At 39.2% G+C, this 23,799-nt stretch overlaps 2 protein-coding genes and 1 non-coding gene across 3 annotated transcripts; 1 reads left to right on the top strand and 2 right to left on the bottom strand.

Moving 5' to 3' along the window:
* Positions 1–7,932: 7,932 nt before the first annotated feature.
* Positions 7,933–11,125, bottom strand: LOC111206694 (AP2-like ethylene-responsive transcription factor PLT2). The gene is made up of 8 exons (XM_022703934.2): positions 10,971–11,125; positions 10,324–10,780; positions 10,140–10,222; positions 9,979–9,987; positions 9,783–9,871; positions 9,607–9,680; positions 9,366–9,493; positions 7,933–9,129 (listed from the first exon to the last, which is right to left on the bottom strand). Exons 1-8 carry the CDS (start codon positions 11,107–11,109, stop codon positions 8,420–8,422), a joined length of 1,689 nt encoding a protein of 562 aa, XP_022559655.2. The 5' UTR covers positions 11,110–11,125; the 3' UTR covers positions 7,933–8,419.
* A 7,724-nt stretch (positions 11,126–18,849) lies between these two features.
* Positions 18,850–18,956, bottom strand: LOC125589455. Its single transcript, XR_007325643.1, has one exon. It is a non-coding gene; the product is annotated as a small nucleolar RNA R71 (small nucleolar RNA).
* A 1,164-nt stretch (positions 18,957–20,120) lies between these two features.
* On the top strand, positions 20,121–21,962 carry LOC106435345. The gene is made up of 2 exons (XM_013876220.1): positions 20,121–21,120; positions 21,550–21,962. The coding sequence occupies exons 1-2, from the start codon at positions 20,121–20,123 to the stop codon at positions 21,960–21,962; spliced, it is 1,413 nt and encodes a 470-aa protein (XP_013731674.1).
* The last annotated feature ends 1,837 nt before the right edge of the window (positions 21,963–23,799 follow it).

Raw genomic sequence — 23,799 nt, 5'->3', positions numbered from 1 at the left:
CAATATGAAAAGTCTATGAACATTGTGGAGGCGCATGTGATATGCATCCAAGAATTTGGAAGAATCCACAGTGTTTTAGTATCAACGATCAAGAAAACGACTTCTGGATATGAACATGAGGGAGAGTACGGCTATGAGAAATTTAGCTTTATTGTGGGAGGGGCTGGAATTTCATCCGGCGACATTAGCTCTGGAACATGTGGAAAAAATACTTTTTGGTGATGCATGAGAAAGCAAAATCTACATATCAATCACTTTTCTCTTCTGGTTGTATTTTTTGAGGGTTTCATTGATTGTATTTGTTTTGGCAATTTTCGATCATGTGAATGATAGAGCTTGCTTTGGTTGGATTGTGTTTTGATTGTAAATGCTTTCTATCTCTACCTTCTCATTAGTTGACTTCTAAATCTTTAAGAAGTTGGGAAAGTGGAGAATGTACTCATTTCAAATTTTCATCATTTTATGAACAAAATATTTTATTTGTTGATACATCTCCAATTGTACATCAAAATGATGTTAAATATCAAAAATGAAGGAATTAAAAAAATGGTAATAGTCTTTACATTATATTTGAAAGAATATTATTCATAAATTCGTTTTAATGTTAATTTGTATGTATCGTATTAGCTGCGTCCTTGGATTTTTTTTTCTTTACTCATTTCAAAACTTGGATTTACTTTACCTTTTTTTATGAACAAAAGGTTTCCAAATGTCAAAGTATCATTATTTTAAGTATTTAAATCAACTAGATATAATTATATAATAAATTCAATTATTTAATTAAATTTAAATAAAATTCAATTATTTGTTTATGAGTTTTATTTTAAAATATGGGTTAAATATTTTAAAGTTACTTTTTAAGGAAAGAAATTAGATCCCATGTTTAATGTTATTGACATAGGATTCTTATTTGTCAGCCGAAGTATTCCCAAATACATGCTGCAAAATTGGTTAGTATTTTGGTTGATGTGGACAGCCCAAAATATTTGTAGCCACAAAATTTAACAATCAAATTTTCCTTTGTATTTTTGAAACCCACAGCTCAGTTTTTTATTGCTGTAGACATTGATTTTCCTGAGCAAAAAAAAATCAGTTTTTAGAAATTTATTAATAAATCTATGAGTTTTATATTACATAATTAAGATTTACCAATTAAATTTTCATTTTAAAAATCACAGCAAAAATCTTATAGTTAAATAAAATATATACATCAAAAATCTAAAACATAGTTTCAACTAAGCAGACCCATAGTGATTGTCTTTAGGAATTGAGGATTTTTTAGTAGTGAATAAATCAGATTGGTCGCCGGTAGCGTCACCTGACATACCGTATTTGTTACACTGATGATTTTGGGGTATAATCTCAGATGATACGAGTGGTGAATCAATTATATATAGGTTCTTTTCTTTTGTTAAATAGCAATATTATACGTTCACAAATTATAGAATAACTAATACACCCTACAAGTCTAAAAGCGTATTCTATTTTATATGGTTTTCAGCTTTTACATTATTTAAACATTAGAATAAGAAAAATACAGATAGACTCGACTTGACGTACTTCTCAATTCAATAGTCATACAGTTTGCATATATTTGAATAGTTTTTGAAGTTTCGTGAAAACTCAAAGTTTCAAGCACACCATTTTCGGTTTGATGATGAGGCGAAGTTTATTCACATACAGTAAACTAAACTAAAGATGAGCTATAAAGGTAACAATTCACTAGTTGGCCAGTCTGGGTTTGGACTTCATTCCAAATGGTTTACATGGTGCACTACAAGAAAACACATGCTTAACGACAAAAATTAACGAGGAAAAACAATCCTCGTAAATTTGCGTCGAGTTTACAACGAATTTACGTGAAAAACTAAAGTCATCGTTATTTCCTCGTAACGTAACGACAAAACTGTTTCGTCGTAAAGTGGATGTAATTTTACGAGTATTTTACGAGGAAAAACTATTTCCTCGTAAATACGACGTAAATTTTACGTGGTATTTACGAGGGAAAAGTTTACGTGTATTTAGCGATGACATTTTTGAATCCACCAACTTCATAGGTGTTACACGTTTTTTTTTGCCCACCTAATTAATTTTCGTCGTAAATTCATAGCAAAATTACAACTACCAGATTCGAATTTTCCTATAAATATGGATGTTTGAACATCATTTTAAACACACCAACAACAAAAAACGTGAAAGAAAAAAATGGCTGGCTCCGGGACTATTTACGAGTTGCTGAAGTGGATGTATATGCATAGAGATGCTAACGGGAGAGTGACGAAAGAATACCTTGCGGGTCTGGAGACATTTATGCATCAAGCAGATTCAACACCGCTCGCCCAAGAAAGTGGTAAGATGTTCTGTCCTTGTCGGAAATGCAACAATTCGAAACTGGCAAACCGTGAAAATGTTTGGAAGCATTTAATAAATAGAGGTTTCACGGCAAATTACTATATCTGGTTTCAACATGGAGAAGGTTTTAATTATGATCAGAATGAAGCTAGTAGTAGTAATAGCAATTTTCAGGAAAAAGAACCGGTTGATCATCATTTGCATAATGAACATAGTTACCATCAGGAGGAGATGGTAGATTATGATAGGGTTCATGATATGGTAGCTGATGCATTCGTAGCTCATGATGAAGATGAAGAACCTAATATAGATGCAAAAAAGTTTTACGAAATGTTAAACGCGGCGAATCAACCACTTTACAGTGGTTGTAGAGAAGTTCTCTCTAAATTGTCGTTAGCTGCTAGAATGATGAATATTAAAACTGATCACAATCTACCTGAAAGTTGCATGAACGAATGGGCGGACTTGTTTAAAGAGTATTTGCCGGAAGACAATGTGTCTGCTGATTCTTATTATGAGATTCAGAAACTGGTTTATAGTCTTGGGTTGCCTTCGGAGATGATAGATGTTTGCATCGACAACTGCATGATCTATTGGGGAGATGATGAGAAGCTAGAAGAATGTCGATTCTGCAAGAAGCCACGATTCAAGCCGCAAGGACGGGGACGTAATAGGGTACCGTACCAAAGGATGTGGTACCTACCAATTACAGACAGATTGAAAAGATTGTATCAATCAGAGCAGACTGCTGGAAAGATGAGATGGCATGCCGAGCATACTCAGACGGATGGTGAGATGGCTCATCCATCAGATGCAAGAGCCTGGAAACATTTCAACAAAGTACATCCAGATTTCGCTAGCAATATCCGGAATGTGTATCTCGGATTATGCACAGATGGATTTAGTCCGTTCGGAATGTCAGGGAGACAATATTCATTGTGGCCAGTCTTTCTTACTCCATACAACCTGCCACCGGAGATGTGCATGCAACGGGAGTTACTATTCTTGACCATATTAATACCTGGTCCGAACCATCCAAAAAGGTCCCTGGATGTTTTCCTACAACCACTGATAAAAGAGTTGAAGGATTTGTGGTCAACAGGGGTGAGGACGTATGACTGTTCAACGAAGACGAATTTTACGATGCGAGCGATGCTTTTGTGGACCATAAGTGATTTCCCTGCCTATGGGATGTTGTCTGGATGGACTACACATGGGAGATTAGCTTGTCCATATTGTAATGGAACGACAGATGCGTTTCAACTGAAGAATGGTAGGAAGACAAGTTGGTTTGATTGTCACCGTCGATTTCTTCCCATTGGCCATCCTTACCGAAGAAACAAGAATTTGTTTAGGCACAAAAGGGTTGTGAGAGACACTCCTCCTCCATATCTAACTGGAGAACAAATTGAAGCGCAAATCGACTACTACGGAGCTAACGAAACAGTTCGTTGGGGTGGTAATTGGCATGTCCCTCGTAATATGCCAGATTCTTACGGTGTTCATCACAACTGGCATTGACCAGACTCGTTAATTCCACGTAGGACTAAATCGTCGTAAATACCACGTAGGATGAATTCGTCGTAAAAACCACATAGGATGAAATCGTCGTAAATATAACGTAACAAAACGAGGAAATAACGACGAAACCTAAAAATAAATATGGGGTTTGGAATATATGAAGTAGAAAATAAGGAATATGGGATTTGGGGTTTGGGGTTTCAGGTTTTGGGTTTTGGGTTTGGGGTTTGGGGTTTCGGGTTTTGGGGTTTCGGGTTTTGGATTTCGGGTTTCGGGTTTCGGGTTTTTGGTTTCGGGTTTGGGGTTTCGGGTTTAGGGGTTCGGGGTTTGGGGTTTCGGGTTTTGGATTTTGAGTTTCGGGTTTCGGGTTTCGGGTTTCGGGTTTGGGGTTCTAGGGATTTAACCATAACACTCGTTAAAAATAACGACGAAACTTAAAATTAAATATGGGGTTTGGAATATATGAAGTACAAAATTAAAGATGGGGGTTTGGGTTTCGGGTTTCGGGTTTCGGGTTTCGGGTTTTTGGTTTCGGGTTTCGGGTTTTTGGTTTTGGGTTTGGGGTTTTGGGTTTAGGGGTTCAGGGTTTGGGGTTTCGGGTTTTGGATTTTGAGTTTCGGGTTTCGGGTTTCGGGTTTCGGGTTTGGGGTTCTAGGGATTTAACCATAACACTCGTTAAAAATAACGACGAAACTTAAAATTAAATATGGGGTTTGGAATATATGAAGTACAAAATTAAAGATGGGGGTTTGGGTTTCGGATTTCGGGTTTCGGATTTGGGGGTTGGGGTTTCGGGTTTCGGGTTTCGGGTTTCGGGTTTCGGGTTTCGGATTCTAGGGATTTAAACATAACACTCGTTAATTCCACGTAAGCACAAATCGTCGTAAAGTCCTCGTAGGATGAAATCGTCGTAACTACCACGTAAAATGATTTAAACAAAACACTCGTTAATTCCACGTAAGCAGAAATCGTCGTAAAGACCACGTAAACGGATTTATACATAAAACACGTTAATTCCACGTAAGCATAAATCGTCGTAAATACCTCGTAGTGTAAAAACTAGAAAAAAGGGAAAAGGATCAAAATACCAGAATAACATGTGGCAAGACTTTCAGCAATTATAATACGTAAGTCTCGCCCACATGAATTCTAATATCTTATCCTTTTCCTATTTTTTTCAAATATTTATAATTTGAATATGATTTTGCTGAGGAATGTGATTTCAGATAGGTGTGTGATTTGGGAGTTTATGTGTGTGGTTTGAGAATGAGAGTTGTGGGTATATTTATAGGAAAGCAAGCCTCGTTAATTCCACGTAGGCAAAATCGTCGTTAATACCTCGTAAACAAAAACACGGGCCTTTGTTATTCCTCGCAATTTCCTCGTAAAAAAAAACACGGGCCTTTGTAACTGCTCGCTATTTCGTCGTAATCTTACGAGGAATTTGCGGCGATATGTAATCTTATATATACACCCGAGCGCTCACTCTTTCTTTCCTCTCTACTTCCTCTCTACTTCCTCTCCATTTCGTAGCAATGGTAAGCCTCTCTGATTCCTCTCTAATTTGGTTAGTTTAGGATAGATTAGGTGGTTAGTATAGGGAATTTAGATAGGTTTGCGGATTTTATGTTATTTAGTGTTGATTAGGTGGATAATGTTGGGAAATATATTGTTGATGTTAATTTTAAAAATTTCATTTTTTTCCCAGGTTCGAAAAGGAAGACTTACTGCCCATTACAGAGAGATCTTCGGTGAGCCGGGTAGTCGTTTAGACCCGGCCTCTTCTTCCGCTCCCAGTTCTTCGGGCCAGGAGACTGTCCCCGAGACTCAGTACACTCAGAGAGTCTCTGGGTCTACTTCTTCTAGTGCACCATCGGCTCCTCATGTGCCTCCTCCGATGCCTCCTCCTGTGCCTCCTCCGATGGCACCTCCGATGGTCGCCGATATTCATCCTGATCTGATGGTGCCTCCGAGTGCTCCTTACTCGCAGTACACTGTAGAGGACATTCTCAGTCTGCCAGGCAGAGAAGGTTTACCAGTCATCGACCCAGACCGACCGGACGGAACGTTGTGGTATGTTGCATTAATTTTTTTCTAATTCGTTTAAATTTTTTTTATAACATTAAAAATAATTTATATTTTAAATTTGTATTTTCCAGGTGGGGGGTTGACGGATGTCTTGCATCGGACGTAACCGACACGATCAAGGGTTACTTCTCCATGGCACATCCAAACTGGAGTAAGACGCCTCACTACGTCAGAAAGACGTGGTTCAAAATTTACGCTGTAAGTTTCTATTAATTAATTATATATATTTTAATTTTTTCATGATTTATATATATACTTTCTAAAAAACTAATTGTTAATTTTTTTTTTCCAACAGCAAAAATATAATTGGGCCTTGGGGATCACTGAGAGGGTGAGGAAGAAGTTTAACGCGAAAGCGAAAGTTCGCTTGTTGGACACGGTCTCCAACTGGAAGGGTGACTGGATCGTGAAGGGGTATGAGCGTGGCAAACCCGCTGAGCTCACCACGGATGTGTGGGATGGCCTCATCCGTTATTGGCGCCTTCCTGATTCCATTAGAATCGCCCAGGCTTGCTCTAACTCCCGTAACACGGTCGATGAGCACGGGAACGGGCCGATGCTTCACACTACGGGCCAAAAACCCCACGCCGGTGTCCGTTTGGAAATGGTAATTAAATATTTTATTAAATAATTTTTTTAATACATATATTAATTTATTCTAACTTTCTTAACTGTTTTTTAGGCCAAAGAGACGGGACATCTCCCGTCTCTTATGGAACTTTACGAGAGGACCCACAAGAACAAGGCGGGCGTATTTGTAGATGGCAAGTCCGAGCAAATCTACAACGACGTAGTTGCTCGGGTTGAAGACCGCCAGACTCAGCTGACCCAGCAGTCTACCGACGGATTACCCGTCACCTTATCCACACTTGAAGTGGATAAGATTTACGAGGAGGTCAATTTTCAAAAAAATTAATTTTTAATTATTCATTTAATTTAACTTTAAATTTTTACTTACAATATTTATTTTTTGTTTTTAAGGTTGTCCCTAAAAAAAAGGGACGGACGTTGGGTATTGGTTCCGTCAACGATGTTCCGAGAGCGACATCGTCTTATGGTCAGCGACGGGATGATGAAGTCACGGAGCTGCGTAGAGAGTCCGCTCAGCTGCGTAACGAGTTGACCGCGACAAAATCTCGTATGGGTGGAGTCGAGGGCTTCTTGGACGTTATTGCGGCCACAAATCCGGAATGGGAGTCCATGTTGAGGAACATGCGACAACAACATCCCATTCAAGGCGAGTCATCCGACGTACATAACGAGGCGGATGTTACGAGGAGGAGTGATGAATTCTACCGGGCGATGAACGACCCTTAGTTTTTTTTTTTGGTTGTTGTATTATATAAATTCAAAACTTATTTATATATAAAATATTTTCATATTTATTTATTTTTATTTTGAATTTTAATTTATTATTAAATTAAATAATTTTAATTATTTTTTAATTATATTTTTAAATTCTGTAAAATAATAAAAACGAAGTAAATTCGTAGCCAATGTACGACCTCTTTACGTGGAAACCTTACGAGGAAATGACGAGAAACATTTAACGAGTATTTTACGAGGAATTATTTACGAGGAAATAACGAGGAAAAGTTTACGACCATTTTACGAGGAAATCATTTCGTGGTTGTTACGTGTATTTTGCGAGGAAACACTTTCAAGGTATTTACGTGTAGGTTACGAGGAACTATTTTCGAGGTATTTACGAGGTATTATAGCGACGTCCTTACGTGGAATATTGACGTGGTCTTTACGACGAATCGTCCTACTTCGTCTTTACGACGAAATATATTCCTCGCTAAGTTACGACGAATTAGCGAGGAAATATGTGTTACGACAGACGTGTAACGAGCAAACGCGTTTCCTCGCTAATTCGTCGTAAAGCCTCTTTTACGACGAATTGGCGAGGAAAACCGCCCTCGTTAAGATTATGTTTTCTTGTAGTGGTGGATCATAACAGATGATTGGTCCACCCTCTGGCATTAGTCGGAAAGTATTCCAAATTCGGGTCAGGCAGTGTGGTACGCTTTCGGGCTAGTGTACTTTATAGCACTAAGTGTGTTCCTCCCGGGACCAACCGGATTAGCCGATAAGGCTTATAAAAAAAACAATTCAGAAATAAGATACAAGGGAATCAAAGAAATATGAATCTTAAAATTATAAAACGAATTACAGGTTTGAGAAAGTACTAGTCAGAAGGGTTAGCTTTTAAACAAAATTTGGGCACTTATGAATCTTGTCTTAGTGTCCTGTCCATAAAACCCTAACCCTTGAGGACTCTGCCGTCTACAAGTTCATTATCTTCGCCGTCAAAAGTAAAAAGAAACAGAAAAAAAATCCTAAATTCTCTGCTAATCAACTACAGTCGATCCGGTTACTTGCGAGACAAGGAAATAATATAGCTGTCATTTAGAACCTACCTTGTCTCGCAAACAAAGACAGATAAGCCAGCCTTTTATTCATTCCACATTGTGTAAACACCTCCTGGATTTGATCCCTGAACAGACTCTCCAGTAGTCCATCCTCCATACCCTGTGGCTCCACCAGAAGGAGGCATATCATAATCAACTTTAACCGTCGAAAACTCATCCCCAGCAGATGATCCAACGGTCGAGGTTGACCCAATACCGATCCCATTGTTTCCAAGAAACCCTGAAGTGTTGTTGTTGTTATCATCAGAGACAAAGCCCTGAAGCATTCCAGGGTTGCTCTGAAGATAAGCATTGTAGAGCTGCGAGCTGTGACTAAAAGACTGCAAATAATCGTTGGTTTGTTGTTGGTGAAGATGAAGCTGTGTCTGGATGTAACTATAGGAATCATACTGCGAGATATCATTGTTGTTCTGTAGAGTAAGTAAAGGCTGGTGCTGATGAAGATGCTCAAAAGGTTGTTGAATGCTTAGCGGGTAAGGAAGCCTAGAGCTCGAGGGTGCACCATACTGTTGGAGGTTTGAGCTCAGTGCTATCATTTCCTCGCGTTTTCTTGATGATTCAAGAGCTTGAGCTTCTTTGAGACGTTTAGCCGCACCACCTCCTATAGGAAGTGTGTTACTCTCTAGGATGGCTTTCACGTCGTAGCGGTTTATCTCAAAGTTTGTAACCGCGTTTAGACCTCGAAACTTTATTGCAGCTATGTCGTATGCTTCTGCTGCTTCTTCCTCCGTGCCTGAGCAAAACAGACTAATATAACCATAACAATCTTGTATTCTCAGAATTTTCTACATATATGGATATCTATCGATTGTTATATTGCAATATTAAATTGATCTCTAAATATACCGATATCCATATAATTTGAGACAGGTCGTGATAGTGCGGTTCATATATATAGGAGAAAATTGTATCAAAATTTGGTATAGAGATATATTCATATATTTATATATTAAAATAGTATATACTCACTGAAAGTTCCCAAGTAGAGATCTTTGTTTCCGGCAACTCGGCCGATCCTAGCTTGCCATCTTCCATGTTGATGATGCCTTGTTACTCCGCGATACATCGATGCACCACGCGAGAATCCACTACTTTTCCTGCAATGGATGACGAAAGTTCTTTGATTAGAACACTACCATATATATGTATATATATGTATATTGTATTAAAACTATGCAACATAGACATTAAAGAATGAAGTTAAGCCAACCTTCTAATAGCAGCCACAGACTCTTGTCTCGTCATGTGTTTCATCTCCTCAACTTCCTTTTCGTAGTTAGTAACCTAAAATAAGTAAAAGAGTTGGAAATAACAATAGTCTCAACCATTATAATTAACGATTAGAATCATACGGAAATATATCGATGAGAATTTAAAATAGCTTACAGGAAAGTTGGTTGTAGTAGAGGGGCCCCAGTATTTAAGTGCAGCTAAATCATATGCTCTTGCTGCTTTCTCTTCTTTGTCATACCCACCTGAATTTAGTTATAAGTTATAACCCGCTTAAACAAAACAGTGTTCTGTTTTATAAATCAAAGTATAATCGAGAGCCAAAAAATAAGAGTAATATAAGTATACTCACCTAAGTAAACTGTAGAGATTTCGAAGAAGTCCCAAGGTTCAAGCATCAAAAACATAAGAATGATGAGGAGAATAATTAGCATTACGTAGTCTAAAATATAATATCTACTTAGATGAGACCAAAAGAGGAGCCTCATTAAGTAATTAATCAAGTATACTTACCTTGTCTTCCTTTCCTTGATTGTCCTTCTCTTCGACAACTATTATCCCAGAGATGAGCTTCGTATCTACCGGTCCATCTATGTCTATAACACCCAAGATAAAAATACAAAATATTTATAAACTCATTTATTTACTAAACTCAAAAGAAAAATCAGACGGCTTTAAGAGTTGATCTCATAAAGACCTTGTAACGCCACGATAGATAGAAGTTCGTTGTCCAAAAGTTTCCAAGGTCCTTCTCGGTGTAGCTTCAACGATGGCTCCTCCACCTGTGTTAGTAGTGCTACTACTATTATCAGTGCTAATATCATCCGGTGAGGTTTTAACGGTGGCGGCAGCGGCAGCGGCAGCGGCAGCAGCTCTAGTACTTCCCATGGAAAGAGTGAGAGATTGTAAATTGTGAGCACTCTCTTGAAGCTCATAGTTATTAGGAGTGTTAGAGGCACAAGTGACAACGGTAGGTAACAAGCTGTTGGTTTGGAAGTAGTAATCTGAGTCATTGGTTTGATGAATGTCGTTGCAAGGTACGAGGTTGTGGTCGGCTTGATGAATCTCTGATTTGCCAACTCCTAAAAAATCAGCCACTTTTGGAACCCCTCCTCCTTCACCGCCTCCACCGTGTGGATTGGTCATATTCCATTCTGAGAAAGCACCATATTTACGAAAGAAAAAAAAATTAAAAAAGCGAAGATTTAACATGTGCAACTAGTTACATCCGAATAATTACTATAAATACATGATTTACATATATTTCGAAAAATAAAAGAATTTCACATTTACATGAACATGAACATATATATAGAAACAAAATGTGCATTTACGTATGTATACCTTGGTTTTGAAAAGGGTTGTCCATATTGTCGTTGACCAGGCCCAGGTTGAAATGAGAGGTTTGTGAAGAGTGGATGTGAGGAGGCAAAGAAGAGTGAGTTGGTGATAGAGGAAAGGCAAGCCAATTGTTTGAATTCATTTTCTTCTCCTCTTTGGAATCAAAACTTAAATCAGTACGATATATATGATCCTGCAATGATATGAACTGAGAAGAAACACAAATCGATTAGAGACTTATAAAAGAAAGAGGGGTTACTTATCAAGGATTGAGGAGAAAAAAAGATCAACACAATCGTTACCTTGTACCTTCTCTCTCTAAAAACTCTCTCCCCTTCTTGTAACTTGAGGGGTTTAAACCAAGGAGAAGAAGATATGTGTTAAAGTGTTGAAAGTTAATTTTTAGGAAGCCAAACAGGTTATAAAGTTAAACCTATTACACATGTTCGCTTTAAATGTTTTTATAATTAAGCCTATTAAGGATTATCTTAATTTAATTATCAACCGTAGAAATGATGCAAATTATACATGTGTATATATTTGACCCAAAAAAATATACATGTGTATATATATATATATATATATATATATATTCAATTAGAAATATATATAGTGCTATTATGCAGAACAACATACCAACCACAATAATACAATGAAGTGCCTTTAAGTTAATGTTTGCTAAATTAATACAAATATTACACTTCACATGTTCAACGGTATCTGGTATATGAGACCATGATTAACCCGGACTCTTAGAATGGGGTTCTTAACTTCGATTAAGAATCGTTTCTTACTTTTTAACTAAGAAAAATTAAAAATTGTCTTTTAAATAAAAGATATAAAAATCGGTTCTTATTAGAAAAGTGTAAAAAAAAATATCGAATCATGAATTAAAAATTCCAAATTAAGAATTCAGATTAATCATGATCTGATATTGCAATAAATAAGGACGCTAGTGTCGTAAATAAGACAAATCTACTTGCAACTGGAAAAAATAATCCAAACCCTAAAAGCAAAAAAAAATTTGTGAAAACCCTAAAAGCAAAATTATCACTTGAATATATTTAATACCAAAAGAAAATTGAACTCTCTAAATACACCCACTTGGATTGTTGGAACTCACGTCCCTCGTTTACTGCGATTAATGACCCCCCAAAGCCCAGCATTCCCACACTGCAAATCATATCTCATTCTCTTACCATTGACCATATTCTCTCTCACATCTTTACATACACATGTACTTACATATCCATTATACATATACATGTGTAACCGCATGACTACGTATTCGTATACGTCTACGTGTGCACACAATCGCATTGAAATGAATCAAAGATAATATACGTACATAATACAACAACTGGATCGATCCTCTGAAACTATAGTAGTATATTTGTAGATCCCCGAGTTTACTCATCTTCTGCATGTAGTACGGAAATGCAATATTATATAAAGCGACGTAATTAATTAAATATTTACAAAGCGCATTTGAAAGGGTAAAAGTCACTCTTTGTTCAAAATAATTTGAATATAAGGGAGAAAGGAGAAAAATATAATAAGTATAATCTTTGTTCTCGAATAACAGAATGTTTTAATTAGATATAATTCCATTTTAGTATATTTTATCATGTAAACTGAAATTAGAACATGGAAAAAGAATTTGGGTGAGATTTTATTTTGCTTTCCCGAGATAAAATATGTTGACCAATTAATCGGATTCCGCACCCGTCAAAGCGAGATATTGTTTAAAAAATTAAAATTAAATAACAAATAAAAGTAACATAAAATTTTAAGTTACACTTAGCTAATGTTCTATGCACACTAGAAGCTTGCCTTGTGCTAGGAGCCAGGCCTTTGTTTAGTCGCGTGCATTTGTATCATCCATGATCAATAACACCGTTTCTACTATCATATGACAAAATATTAATTTTTTGCACATTCACCGTAAGAATTTTTTTTGTACACCAAAATCTTCATTAAATAGAGTTAAGTGATTACAAAAGTATTAGCAACATCGTACAAAAATTGATTATTACTTATCTCTGACTGTGAATTTGTTGGAGCTTGTTTAATTCACCGTAGAGATAATAGTCAATTTTTAACACTAAACGCTACTCCTCAAGAAAAGAAAACGATCGAGTTCCCATGTGACGAGTGACGAGTGACGAGTGACGAGAGTACGTTGATACTAAAATTATGATCTTAGTTTTGATGTTCCACTTCTTAAGATCATTTGTTATATATTTATACATACATTATAATTATATAGTCGATGACAAAAAAAAATTATAATTATATAGTTTACATATTGTATTAGTATTAAAATATTAACACCAAAATACTAGCAATAAAGAACTACATATATCTCTATGCATGCCAAACTATGTAGTAATATAAATATGTTGTTTGTATTTTCCATTAGTGCCAAAAACACAAAGAAGGTTAGGGTGCACATAAATATATATGTCAATATCTTAAAGGTATATAAGTCTGCTTCAAATAAAGTTTTTGTTTTCTTTCGTAGCAATGACATTATATATGTTCCTTAAATTTATTTACGACTGTGTTTTTAATATATGAAAATGTGAATTGTGTAGAAAATAATTAATAAGTGCCCTTTTTGCGCTTTCCTCTAAACTGAACTTACTCAGAGTTCAGACTGGTGCGTCTCAGATAGTTAATGCTCCTAGAATCTAATGAATAATAATCAAATAACGAAATGATGCAACTGTGATCATATGATTGTAAGGACAGTGATCTGATTCATATTATTTTAGAAGATTTAAGTAAAATAACAGACGAAAGGGAATCAGAGGCTGCCATTTTAGTTTTACTATATTGTTTTGCCAAACTAATAGCTTCTTTCCTAAATTTAATATAAAAATAACTTGAGTGTGACTGAGAAAATTTAACAAGACAAAGTGTAGCCATCTAAATTTCCAGAAAACAAATTTTCTCTCTCCATAAGTTGATTACCTTAAGAAATGTTGACAAATTAGAACTACAAATGCAAAAAAACCACAACTGTATATTAAGAAAAGCCCAGGAGCAGTGACGCTTTATTATCTTGAAAGGTCTAATCGTAAACTTTATTATGTAGTAAAGTACTTACCAAACCAAGTTGGAGTTTTTTAAAGTTACTTTCTCTTATTGAAAGAAACATGTATTGTACACACACAAAAAGAAAGTTTTTCTTAGAAGGAATCAGACAAAAGAAAAAAAGAATGTGAAAAAGGTTTATGATAGAAATAAATAAAATTGAAATAAACCTACAAACTAATAGTAGTATATTGCAAAAGATCAACTCGATTTATAAAGGAATTCTTCAGGTTATGTCTGAAAATAATAAAAGAAAGAAAACTTGCAGAAACTGGGAACAATTTAAGAAGTTGAAATGTGTGTGTGTCGAGACGAGTGTAGGAGATTATGCAATTTGCTGACTCTAGTCACCGGCTATGGCTTTTTTTTATTATTCGCGATATTTTAGTTATTGCTGTTTTATTTCTTATGAGTTATGATATCTCCACCATCGCGTATGGATTTTTTTGATCAGATATTGTCGATTTCTTCTTCCAGTCAGTCGCATTTGCCTGCAATCTAATAAAACATATCAGACACAGAGAAAATGAAACCACTTTGATAAAAAGGTTTTTACTAAAATGCATGAACAAGAATACAATCCCAATAATGGCAGTCTATGAAACATTCGTCTAGCCCTAAAAAAATTTAGAGTTAACATTTATAAATCGGATGACCTCCAAATTTTTTGAAAACTTTCTTTTTATATAAAATTTGTTTTCAAATGTTTATGATCCACTCAATCTCAAATCCAGCCTTGATCCCGATTCACTATTTTGTTTTTCGTTGACTTAGATTCTAATACATACCTACATTTACGGTTTAAGAAACCATTTGAACCAGAATTGAAATGTTAAATCCTCAGTAGATCCAAATTACTTCGTGGTACCATTTGAGCAAATCAGAATATCGTCGTATCAAACTTAAAACGGATCGGATGGCACTGAAATAACACTTCTTTACTCAGTAACGTTACATGATATATATGATTATTGGGATTAGACTAATTTTCTTAAAATAATAAATTTCACATCTTACACCTGGTAGATACTTTGAACTATTTGTACCAATATAGTTTTACATACACTACATTAATTATACGCAAAAGATTTGCAAAATATTATACTTGAGTCTTTGTGGATGACAAAAAATTATACATATTGAATCACTGTCAAAACCCACGTATGTATGAACATATTGATTGTGAAGTCTACGACATTGTACAACCTGCCACCATTGTATACATGATATCTATAGATCCTTAATAGTTGATATAACAAAGTTAAGCTCATAAAAATACCTATGAGAGAAAAATATCTAAATTATAAAGTTTTGAAGTATTTTTTTTTAGCAAACAGAGATTGATTAATTCAAAAAGAGGGGATTCAGTCTACACCCAAGCCGAATTGAACCCACTCAAAATAGTAGTATAAATTAAAGATAATCTTAATAACCATTGCTATATATATACGTGCATCATATTATCCTAAATTATAAGCAGTCTTGGGAAGCCAGCATATTTAGAATAAAGAGGTTAACTAATCAACATGGGGTACTTAATAATGAAACACTAGCTAGAACTCAAATATTTATGTTTCATGTTTTTCCTCATTTGGAGTATGTTATACAATTATGTCATTGGTGTCTTTCATGCTTGAAACCTTGTACTAAGAAACCACATAATTTCTGATGCAGCGTGCTTCGTCCTTTCCTTTTCGGCTTTAGTTTGGTTTTCCTTTATTGTTATGGTTTTCATTAACCGATACTTTCTATTTCCTTTTAGAGATAAAGCTTAAGGCTTAAGGATCAATTGTTAGATCATAATCCCTAGGGATTTAGGACTTTTCATAGTTATATAAATAGTGATCTCTTGGCTTTGTAAGGGACACATTATTATCAATTTATAAAACAGAAGCTTTGCTTTCAATCTCTTGTTTACGGCTAGATCATAGGTGATCTCAACGGAAACAGGCTCGTAGGTTCTCTTGGGCATTCTAAGACTAAACAATTGAAGCTACATCTATCGGTTACTATCGCGTACTCTATCAGTTGGTATCAGAGCCAGTCGTTTAGTTTCTTAGCCTAAACGATCGATCATGGCGCCATGAAAACTCACAGACGATCAATTAGAAGAAATACGACTCACCGAATTACAAGCGGCCTTACAAACTTCTGTAACTACTGCGTTACAAACAGTGTTACAAGAGCACCACGGTCAATGTGCGGCTCAGGGAGACAACCCTCAAAATCAACATCAACAACGTGATGAACAAATCATTGCATCCGACGACGAAGACGTGGTGGACAACGTATTCGCGGACGGAGGACCAAACCAACGTGGACGGCGCAACAACGCTCACGGTGATAACCAGGAACAGAGGGTTAACCAGCCTATTCGCTGGGAAGCAAGCTTCAAATCGGATATCCCGGAGTTTCAGGGAACTTTGAATCTGGAAGACTTCATCGACTGGCTCAACATGGTTGAAGAAATCTTGGAGTTCCGTCAGGTTCCTGATGACGCTCGTGTTTCAATGGTGGTGACCCGTTTCAAAGGACAAGCTATGGCGTGGTGGCAGCAGCTTAAAGAATCTCGTCGTCAAGCAAACAAAGCTTGTATCAACTCATGGGATCGCCTCACCAAGCATATGCGTCGCGGGTTCTTGCCGTTCAACTATGAACGAACCTTGTATAACAAATTACAAAATTTGAGGCAAGGAACACGTTCAGTGGACGAGTATGCTACTGAATTCTTTTACATGACCGCAAGGATGACGACCAGTGCAACTCAACAACAACTTATTTCTAGATTCATTGGTGGCCTTCGATATCAACTACAGGTGGCACTAGCTCAATTCAACCCATCCACGGTCTCCAAAGCTCATCAACGAGCGGTTTCAATGGAGCTTCAACTTCGATCCTTAGGATCGTCGACTTCTCGAGCTCGCTTTACAAACGCGTTTGCTTCAGACACAATAGTGCAGAGTACTACTGATGGCACACAAACACGTTCGGATACGCCTAAGACCGGGACCAACACATACACTATTGCGAACTCCTGTCCTCCGTGCACGAACGCACTGCGGTGTTTCACCTGTGGCGAACGACGGCACATACAAACGTCCTATCCTAACAAGACTCGACATGGCCTCGTCATTCAAGAAGCAGAGGATGATGAACCACAGTATGACAACTACGAAAACGACCCTGATGAATCCACAGATGCTTTACATGGAGATGTTGGCCTTAGCTTGGTCGTACGTCGAAACTGCTTAGTACCCAAGGCATTGCAAGAATCTTGGTTACGGACAAACTTGTTCCGTTCAACTTGTACCATCAATGGCAGAGTTTGCAAACTCATTATCGATTCGGGCAGTTGTGCCAATGTTATCTCTCAAGATGCAGTGACAAAATTGGGATTGGTTGTTCAACCTCACCCATCTCCATACACATTAGCATGGCTTAACAATGGCACAAAGATAAATGTTTCACAGCAAGTCGGCCTCACGTTTTCCATCGGCCACTACAAGGACACGACAGCATTTGATGTTGTTCCAATGGATGCTTGTCACTTGTTATTGGGTCGACCGTGGCAGTTTTATCGGGATGCCATACATCGCAGAAAAGCAAACACATACAGTTTTCTGTTTGGCGACCGCACAGTCACACTCCTCCCGCCCAAAGAGCAACCTGAACCAAGTGCCATCACAAAACATGACACGCCGAAGACAGCTCTTGGCAATACATTGTTGACGGTCCCTAAGGCCGAATTCGAGAAGCACATATCTGATGGCGACATTATGGTCGTTAGTGGCATCTCCAGCGTCACCGCCTGGTCCCATTGAAGCTGATACACTAGAAATGAATCTTTGCTACTGTCAAGTTAACAGTGGTAATTGTAATATTTGAGATTCAATCCAGAGGACCAGTTTACTCTTTACTCTTATGAGTTCAATATTAAGCTGGTCCTCTGGATTGAATCTCAAATATTACAATTACCACGGTTACCTTGACAGTAGCAATGATTCATTTCTAGTGTATCAAGTTTTGGCGCCGTTGCGACGGGGACCAGGCTTTTACCTTTATTTTTCGGTTTAATATTTAGTCTGAAATATCTAACTTGCTTTTAATTCTTTGTTGGAACAGATGATCCAAGTGCATGACCAGTAGACATACTCGGAGCAACGCACAAGGACCACTACATCAACTGACCAACAACGAACTCGCAAGATTAGAAAGACAAAACCGTCAACACCCGAGAACAACCGACACCAACATGGGTGATCACGGCAATCAGAATGACCTCACTGCTGCACTGGCAATCATTCAACAACAAATGCAGACTCAGCAACAACAGATGTTACAGATGCAGCAGACCATCCAGAATCAGCAACAAGCTGCTCAAGAAGCGACTGAGAACACCGCGCGAGAAGAGCGTGGTGCTCCTATTGGGGAGCGGAACCTTCCGCGGAACTTCGCTACTAACCGCTCCCCTATCAACCCTCCTCCTTGCACTCGGCAAGACTATAAGATCAAACCTGAACTGATAAGTCTGGTACAAAAGAGCACGTTCAGCGGTCTCACTACTGACATCCCGATGGACCACATCGAAGCCTTTGAAAGAATCTGCAATTTCTCTCGCTCTAACGGAGTGCCACCAGACTATGTCAAATGCACGTTGTTCCCATTCTCTCTTGAAGGAAAAGCTTCTCACTGGCTCCAATCTCTACCAGCCGGCTCTCTTACCTCATGGGACCAGGTCCGATCAGCGTTCCTGAGCCACTTCTACACGAAGTCTAAAACCACGGCTCTACGGCACAGGATCTCCAATTTCAAGTAGAAGTCTGATGAACCTTTTCATGAAGCTTGGGAGAGGTACAAGGAGTACCAGAGAAAGTGCATGCACCATGGGTTTGACGATGACTATATATTGGAGGTGTTCTATGATGGAGTGAGCTATGAGTTTCGAAACACCCTTGATTCTTCGAGTAATGGAGATTTCATGATTCAAACCACACTTGGTGTGTTCGAGCTGATTGAGAACATGGCTTCAAGTTCACAAAACAAGAATAAGGAGCATGACCGCTCGAAGAGTGTGAACAACATAGATGATCTCGCTGCAAAGGTGGACCAACTGCTTAAGGGAAACCAAAGCCAAGTGTTCATAATGGAAGAAGCAGCTCCTGAGAATAGTGTCGGTGACCTAGCGTTTGATGCTGAAATATCAGGAGACGATCAGCAAGAGGTGAGCTACGTGAATGGGCAAGGATGGCAGCTCAAAAACTACCACCCAAACCCTAACGTGAGGAACAACCCACAGCTTTTCTGGCCTAAGCAAGACAAACCAGCTGATCCTGCACAGAGTAACCAAGGTCAGTATGTTGGGTATCAAAAGAACTACCAACCCTGGACATATGTTCTAAGCCAATCGCAAAACAATCCACCTCAGATGCAGACACACCAGAACACTCAGCTAGCTACATTCGCTCTTGTCGCTGTTCCGCAAGATGAGACAAAAACTATGTTGCAGCAGTTGCTCCAAGGACAACAGCTCCAAGGGAAGGCTCTAAACAAGGTTACTACCGAGATCAATACCAGAATGAACCATATGTTCAGCGATTTGAGCACCAAGTAAGACAATGTCGCGACCATATGAGACAGATGGACATTCAGATTGCTAAGACTGCTGAGAGCGTCAAGAGGCAACAAGGTACTCTACCTGGAAAAACCGACAAAAACCCTAAGGAGTGCAATGCTGTTGAGTTGAGAAGTGGAAAGCAACTATCGGAACCAGTAAAGATGATGTTCACTGCGGCTGAGAAGGGGAAGCAGTAAGAGTCGGAACAACCACCAGCCGATACCCCGGCAACTGAGAAGGAGAGGGAACCAACAGTTGGAACCAATTCGCCAGGACCAGAACAACCATCTGAGGTTGTCCGCCCGATCCCAGAGCCTGTTCCTGCTCGCGAATACACTCCTAAAGTCCCTTACCCTGATCCAGCAAAGGCTACTCGTAAGGACCGACAGGAGATGTAGTGCATAAAGATTCTGGAGGACCTAACCGTCCAACTCCCCTTGATGGATGCGATCCAGATGATGCCCTCCATGCGCAGCTATATGAAGGGATTGATCTCAGGAAAAATATCAGAGGAGAGCAAATTCATGAATGTCTCTAAGGAGTGCAGCACAGTGCTTCAGAACAGGCAGATAAAGAAGCGAGGAGACCCTGGCAAGTTCGTCCTCTCTATCCAGATTGGGAAGATAGTTTTCTCATGCTCCTTGGTTGATCTGGGATCCAACGTAAACCTAATGCCCTACTCTGTAGCACGACGTCTGGGATACACGCATTTCAAACCAACTAGGATGTCTTTGGTGTTCGCGGATAGATTAGTTACGTCCCCGGTTGGTATTCTAGAGGATCTCCAAGTAAAAGTCGGGAACACCTCTATTCCAGCAGACTTCGTAGTTCTAGAGCTTGAAGAGGAATCCAAAGATCCTCTCATTTTAGAAAGACCGTTCCTATGTACTGTTGGAGCCATCATTGATGTGCGGCAAGGGAAGATTGATCTCAATCTGGGAGACATAGTCATCCAGTTTGAGATGGATGAGCTGCTGAAGAAGCCGATGATGGATGGACAGACCTTCGAGGTGGATGAAGGGATTGATCTGCTGCAACCTAGCGACATGATGATTGAGGAGATTCTTACAGAAGATCCACTTGAGCTTGCACTAGTAAGAGCTGAGGCCGAGCAGAGTGTCGAGAACATTGATGCAGACGGGTATGCTAAGATGCTTGACTCCGCAAGGAGTATGGGAAGAATGGTGGCGAGTCTAAGTCTGGGGGAAGAAAGCAACAAGGACGAGAACACTTCAACTGGAGCGACCCCTTTACCGAACTCGCCGAACCTACCTGGTGATCCCTGGAGCGAGTTGAAGGCTCCCAAGGTTGAGCTAAAACCCCTTTCCAAGGGGCCCAGGTACGCTTTCTTAGGTCCGAATTTCACTTACCCTGTCATTGTGAACGATGAATTCAAAAATGTGGAAACTGCATTGTTTTTGTGTGAGCTTAGGAAGTATCGTAAGGCATTAGGATATTCACTAGCTGACATACCTGGAATCTCACCTGATTTATGCATGCATAGAATACACCTAGAAGATGAATCAATGACTTATATTGAACATCAGAGGAGGTTAAGCCCGAATCTAAAAGATGTTGTTAAGAAAGAGATAATGAAACTTCTTGAAGCGGGTATGATATATGCCATATCTGATAGTAAGTGAGTTAGCCATGTTCATGTAGCACCTAAGAAAGGTGGGATCACTGTTATCACAAATGAAAAGAATAAATTGATCCCTACTAGAACAGTGACAGGACATCGCATGTGCATTGATTTCAGAAAATTAAATGCAGCCACTAGAAAGGATCACTTTCCATTTCCCTTCATTGATCAAATGCTTGAGAGATTGGCTAACCACTCATATTACTGCTTTTTGGATGGTTATTCAGGTTTCTTTCAGATCCCTATCCCTCCGGACGATCAGAAGAAGACGATGTTCACATGCCCATACGGAACATACGCATACAGGAGAATGCCATTCGGCATGTGCAATGCGCCAGCAACATTTCAGCGCTGCATGATGTCGATCTTTACTGACCTGATTGAAGACATTATGGAGGTTTTCATGGATGATTTCAGTGTCTATGGAAGCTCCTTTAGTGTCTGTTTGTCAAAATTGTGCAGGGTACTCAAAAGGTGTGAGGAGAAACATCTGGTGCTCAATTGGGAGAAGTGCCACTTCAAGTTTGATTTCGACAGCAAGTGCTTAGCTGCGTTCCATACGATCAAAGGAGCTCAAGTCAGCGCACCTATTGTACAACCGCCAGAATGGGATCTCCCTTTTGAGATCAAGACTGAGTGATTTTACAGTTGGAGCAGTCCTTGGGCAGCGCAAGGATAAGAAACTTCATGTGATCTATTACGCAAGCAAAACCATGGATGAAGCTCAATGCAGATACGCTACGACTGAGAAGAAACTCCTTGCTATTGTTTTTGCATTCGAGAAGTTCAGATCCTATCTGGTGGGATCAAAGGTGATTGTGCACAAAGACCAAACTGCTCTTAAGTACTTGCTTACAAAGAAGGATGCAAAACCGAGGTTGTTGAGGTGGATTCTTCTTCTCCAAGAATTTGATCTCGAGATAAAAGACAAAAAGGGAGTCGAGAATGGGGTTGCAGACCACTTGTCCAGAATGAAGATTGAGGATGACACAACTCTTGATGAAGAACACACAGTGCAACACGTCAACGCGATTGGTCTGCGCTTCGTGGAACAACCCCTGAGCATAACATCCGATTTTTCTCGCGTACCGGAACAACCAGTAGTCGCGATCCAAAAGCAGTACTCTCACCTCCCCTGGTTTGCTGAGATTGTGAACTTCCTAGCTGCTGAAAAGGAACCACTTAAGTTCACTGGAAACGAGAAGAGAAAATTCTTAAGAGAGGCGAGGCAGTATGTTTGGGATGAACCGTACTTGTACAAACATTGCACGGATGGCATATTCAGAAGGTGTGTTCCAGAGGCAGATATTCCAGGGATTCTACATGATTGCCATGGTCCCTCTTATGCAGGGTACTTCGCCACATTCAAAACGGTTTCCAAAATCCTCCAAGCAAGTTTCTGGTGGCCAACTATGTTCAGAGATGCTCACGCTTACATAGCTCGATGCGATGCATGCCAGCGACATGGGAACATCAGCAAAAAGAATGAAATGCCTCAGAATTACATTTTAGAAGTTGAGGTGTTCGACTGTTGGGGAGTCGACTTCATGGGACCATTCCCTCCGTCCTTCAAGAACGAGTACATCCTGATCGCCGTTGACTATGTCTCCAAGTGGGTAGAAGCAGTGGCGAGTTCCACTAATGATGCAAAAGTGGTGACTAAGATGTTCAGCTCCATCATCTTTCCGAGATTTGGGGTGCCTAGAGTGGTCATTAGCGATGGCAGAACACACTTCATCAACAAGGCATTTCAGGGCCTATTGAAGAAGAATGGGGTGAAACACAAGGTGGCTACCGCTTATCACCCCCAGACGAGTGGACAGGTTGAAGTTTCCAACAGGGAAGTCAAGAACATTATAAAGAAAACTGTCAATACCTCGCGCAAGGACTGGTCGCTTAAGCTGGACGATGCTCTCTGGGCCTACATAACAACATACAAAACGCCGCTAGGGACCACCCCCTATCACCTGGTCTACGGTAAGGCTTGTCATCTTCCTGTTGAGCTCGAATACAAGGCTGCATGGGCGGTCAAGTTGCTGAATTTCGACATCAAGCCAGCAACAGAGAGGTGCATGATCCAAATCCATGAGCTGGAAGAGATAAGACACCTCGCCTATGAGAGTTCCAAAATTTATAAGGAGAAGACCAAAGCCTACCATGACAAGCGAATCATTGCCAGACGTTTCGAACCAAATGATAAGGTCTTGCTCTTCAACTCCAGACTTAGGCTGTTCCCAGGCAAGCTGAAATCTAGATGGTCCGGACCCTTCACCGTTAAGGAAGTCCGCCCTTACGGAGCTGTTGTGTTGCTGGACAGAAAGGGAGACGAGTTTGTCGTCAATGGTCAGTGCATCAAGCATTACCTTGCTGACTCCACTATCGCAGAGGGTGAAGAAATTCCCCTAAGCGATCCCTCATCAGCCTGATCGGCTGAGCCAAGTCAAGCTAATGACTTTAACTAAGCGCTTGGTGGGAGA

Source organism: Brassica napus, chromosome C6, assembly GCF_020379485.1.
Source record: "Brassica napus cultivar Da-Ae chromosome C6, Da-Ae, whole genome shotgun sequence".
Taxonomy (NCBI): domain Eukaryota; kingdom Viridiplantae; phylum Streptophyta; class Magnoliopsida; order Brassicales; family Brassicaceae; genus Brassica; species Brassica napus.
This window is presented reverse-complemented; position numbering and strand designations above follow the sequence as displayed.